General features: G+C 38.9%; 1 protein-coding gene across 11 annotated transcripts in view; it reads left to right on the top strand.

Annotated features, from left to right (window-relative positions):
- Positions 1–4538, top strand: part of ZNF382 (zinc finger protein 382) — a 53922-nt gene that overhangs the window by 6946 nt on the left and 42438 nt on the right. For 10 of the 11 annotated variants that reach the window (XM_014540316.1, XM_005866980.2, XM_014540315.1 and 7 more), the window contains one exon: positions 1282–1377. The exons of the other annotated variant lie outside the window; for it this stretch is intronic. In XM_014540316.1, the coding sequence (XP_014395802.1) occupies positions 1282–1377 (96 nt within the window). The remainder of the gene's footprint in view (positions 1–1281; positions 1378–4538) is intronic. 11 annotated transcript variants of the gene reach the window in all.

The following is a 4538-nucleotide window of genomic DNA, read 5'->3' as shown; positions in this document are numbered from 1 at the left end:
AGGGTAATATGCTAATTAGACTGGGAGACCTTCCAGGAGACCTTCCGGACGTTCTTCTGGACAAAGCCATGGTGGCAGGGCCGAGGTAGAGGCGGTTAGAGGCCAAGAGGGGAGGGCAGTTGTGGGTGATCAGGCCAGGATGGGATGGCTGTTGTGGGTGATCAGGCTGGTGGGAGGGGCCATTGTGGGTGATCAGGCCGGCGGGGGAGGCAGTTGGGGGTGAGCAGACCAGCAGGGGGGCCAGTTGGGGGTGAGCAGGCCGTCAGTGGGGGTCAGTTAGGGGTGATCAGGACTGTGTGGGGGCAGTTTGGAGTGAGCAGGCCACTGGGGGGACAGTTGGTGAGCAGGCCGGCAGGGGGGGCAGTTGGGGGCGAGCACACTGGCACAGGGGGCTGTTGGGGGTGATCACGCTGGCGGAGGGGGGGCATTTGGGGGCAAGCAGGCCAGCAGGCAGAGTGGTTAGGGGCAATCAGGCAGGCAGGCAGGTGAGCAGTTAGGAGCCAGCAGTCCCAGATTGTGAGAGGGATGTCTAACTGCCGGTTTAGGCCCGATCCCTGTAAACCGGCAGTAGGACATCCTTCGAGGAGTCCCAGATTGGAGAGGGTGCAGGCCAGGCTGAGGGACCCTACCCCCCATGTACGAATTTCGTGCACCAGGCCACTAGTCCTATATAATAAAAGGCTAATATGCAAATTGATCAAATGGTGGAATGACCCGTTGCTTTGACGCACACTGACCATGAGGGGGCAGATGCTCAATGCAGGAGTTGCCCCCTCGTGGTCATTGCACTCCCACAGGGGGAGCTCCACTCAGCCAGAAGCTGGGCTTACGGCTAGGGAGTGCAGCGGCGGTGGCGAGAGCCTCTCCCGCCTCCACAGCAGTGCTAAGGATGTTCGACTGACGGTTTAGGCCCGCTCCTGAGCAGGCCTAAGCCGTCAGTCAGACATCCTGAGGGCTCCCAGACTGCAAGAGGGCACAGGCCAGGCTAAGGGACCCCTCTGAGTACACAAATTTCATGCGCTGGGCCTCTAGTTGTAAATAATGCTGCTATAAACATAGGGGTGCATATATATTCTTTTGAATTCATGTTTCAGATTTCTTTGGATATATTCCCAGAAGTGGAATTGCTGGATCATAAGGCAGGAATCATGCTAACTGATATCAAACTACACTACAAAGATATAGTAATCAAAACAGCATGGTACTGGCATAAAAACAGACATATAGATTAGTGGAACAGAATAAAAAGCCTGGAAATATGTCTCATTTTTTTATTATCAGGGTTTCACATGACTAAACCTGATATGATCCGAAAGTTGGAAGAAGGAAAAGAACTATGGACAACAGAGAGAATTTTTTCAAGTCAGAGTTATTTAGGTGAGTCTGTACAGATAAAGACCAGTGAACTCAAGTAGTTGACATCTTTGAATGTTTTTAGGGATATATATGTTTTTTAATTGTGGTAAAATACATAAAATTTACCATCTGAACTATTTTTAAGCATATAGTTCAGTGGCATTAATGCAATTATTACTACCATCTATCTCCAGAAATATTTTCATCTTGCAGAACTGAAACTCTGTACTCATTAAACAATAACTCCCATTTCCCCCTCCCCTTTGGCTCTGGCAACCACCATTCTACTTTCTATCTTTGTGCATCTGACTACTTGTAGGTACTTCATGTAACAGAAATCATATGGTATGTGTCCTTTTTTGCGACTGATTTATTTAATTTAATATAATGTCCTCAAGGTTCACCCATGTTGTAGTATGTATGTCCTTTTGAAGGCTGAATAATATTCCTTTGTATGTACATACCACAATTTGTTTATCCATTCATCTGTCAATGCTCACTTGGATGGCTTCCACCTTTTGGCTTCTGTGAATAATACTGCTACAAAAGTGGGTGTTGAGTCACTGTTTCCAGTTCTCTTGGGTATAAAACCAGAATAGAGTTGCTGGATTATACAGTAATTCTGTTTAATTTTTTGAGGAACTGCCATGCTGTTTTCCATAGTGGCTGCACAACTAAACGTTCCCACCAGCAATGTATAAGGGTTCCAGTTTCTCCACATCTTCACCAACACCTATTATTTTCTGGTGTTTTTGTTACTAGCCATCTTCCTAAGGCTTGAGATCTTTGAAGAGCCTATACATGATTGCCTTCCATAGCTCTATAGTCTAAATTTAGTTTGAATATCATTCCCCATGTAAGTGCTTTCTTTGTTGCCTTAGTGCAGACAGATACTAGTTGCTATTACCTTACCAAGAATTCACTCCATGTTTGTAGGTATAAAGTACATAGAGATCTTAAGTGTTAAGCTCTTTGAGTTCTGAGAGGAATAAAAGCCATGTATCTCATGCCCCAGTCAAAATAAAGGACACTTCCATTAGCCTATTATATTCCATCAAGCCTCTTCCAAGTCAGTCCCTCCCACTAGGACAATCACAGTTGTGATTTCTACCAGCATAAGTTAGTTTTGTCTATTCTAGATCTTTTTCATGCATACTTTCTTTCACTCTGCTTAATGTCTGAGAGATTTATACACATTTTTGCATGTATAAGTAGTTTATTTTAATAGTAGAATAGTATTCAATTATATGAATTCACCAGTTTATTTATGTCTCTCCTAATAATAGACATTTGAAATGTTCCAGTTTGGGGCTATTGTGAATAAATTACTGTGAACATACTCTAATGCACTTTTATGGACATGTATGTACTTCTCAGTAGAAACCTAGCAGTTGATATTGTTCATTCAAAAGGCAGTATAAATTTCACTTTTTTAAGAAACAGTCAGTTTTTAAAAGTTACTACACCATTTTAAACTTTTACCAGCAATATATGAGAATTTTGATTGTTATCAATATTTTCATTTTGGTCATTCTGAAAGATATGGAAGTATATTTTTGCAGTCAGTTTATATTGAAAACCTTTTCAAGTGCTTTTAATATCTTCTTCAGAGGGGCCTATTTAAATGTTTTACCCATTCCTTATTGAGTAATATATTTTTACCTTGAATAATAGGAATTTTTTTATGTAGTCTGGATAGAAGTATTTTGTTATAGGTATTGCAAAAATTCCTCTAGTCTGAGGCTTGCCTATTCATTTTAATGGTGTCTTTCAATGAGCACAAGTTTTTAACTTTGATGAAGTCCAGTTTATTATTTCATTTATTATTATTTCTTTGACCTATCAAACAAATATTTGTCTTCTCCCGGGTTGTGAAGATAGTTCTCTGTATTTTCTTTTAGAAATGTTAGTTCTGTGGCCCACCTCATGTTAGGAGTTGTTTATAATGTAAAGTAAGGGTAGATAGTCTGTTTTCTTTCATATGGATATCAATTTGTCTCATCACTTGTTGAATGTAATTGCTCTCTTAATCTTATCATAAATTGTTTGTGTCAGTCTATTTTTAGACTATTCTTTCCTTTGATATGTTTTAAGTCCTATTATCAATGCTATGTGGTCTTTGATTATTTTAGCTTTATTATACGTCTTTGTTAAAAATATGTTTTTATTGATTTCAGAGAGGAAGGGAGAGGGAGAGAGAAATAGAAACATCAACGATGAGGGAGAATCATTAATCAGCTGCCTCCTGCATGCTCCCTACTGGGAATAGAGCCTGAAACCCGGGCATGTACCCTGACCGGGAATGGAACCATGATTTCCTGGTTCATGGATTGGCGCTCAGCCAAGCTATAATAAGTCTTGAAGTCAGACTAAGTCCTCTAACTTTCTTCTTTTTAAAAATGTTTTGGCTATTCTAGGTCATTTTCTTTTTAAAATACATTTTAAAATCAATTTGTAGATTCCTTTAAATAAATGTGCTAGGATTTTTATTGATGAAAACTAACATTATAGCAATATTGTCTTTCAGTCCATCATTATACCTTTCCATTTGAGTTAATTCTCTAATTCTTGTACAGTTGTTTATTATTTTTAGTGTATTAGTCTTTTGTATCTTTCATTAAGTTTATCTCAAAGCTTTTAATATTTTTTAAAATTTTATTGTTTATTTTTCAATTACAGTTGACAAACAATATTATATTCATTTCAGGTGTATAAGATTAGACATTTATGTAAAGTACAAAGGAATCAACCTGATAAGTTTAGTACCCATTTGACATAATGTAAAGTTATTATAATATTACTTATTTTTAAAATAAAAATATTATTTATTTGTATTACTTAATAATATTTTATTTTTAAATTATAGTTGACATTCAATATTACATTAGTTTCAGGTGTACAACATAGTAATTAGACATTTATATAACTTACGAAGGGACCTTCCCAATAAATCTAGTACCCATCTAACACTATACATAGTTATTACAGTATTAATTACTACATTCCCTATGCTGTACCGTATATCCCCATGACTATTTTGTAACTACCAATTTGTACTTCTTTTTAATAAATCTTTATTGTTCAGATTATTACAGTTGTTCCTCTTTTTACCCCCATAGCTCCCCTCCACCTGGTTCCCACCCCACCCCCAGTCCCTATCCCTCCCCCCCCCCTCCCCCACC

Source organism: Myotis brandtii, unplaced genomic scaffold, assembly GCF_000412655.1.
Source record: "Myotis brandtii unplaced genomic scaffold, ASM41265v1 scaffold241, whole genome shotgun sequence".
In the NCBI taxonomy this organism is placed as follows: Eukaryota; Metazoa; Chordata; class Mammalia; order Chiroptera; family Vespertilionidae; genus Myotis; species Myotis brandtii.
Note: the sequence above shows the minus strand (reverse complement) of the source record. Positions and strands in the feature narration are given on the sequence as shown.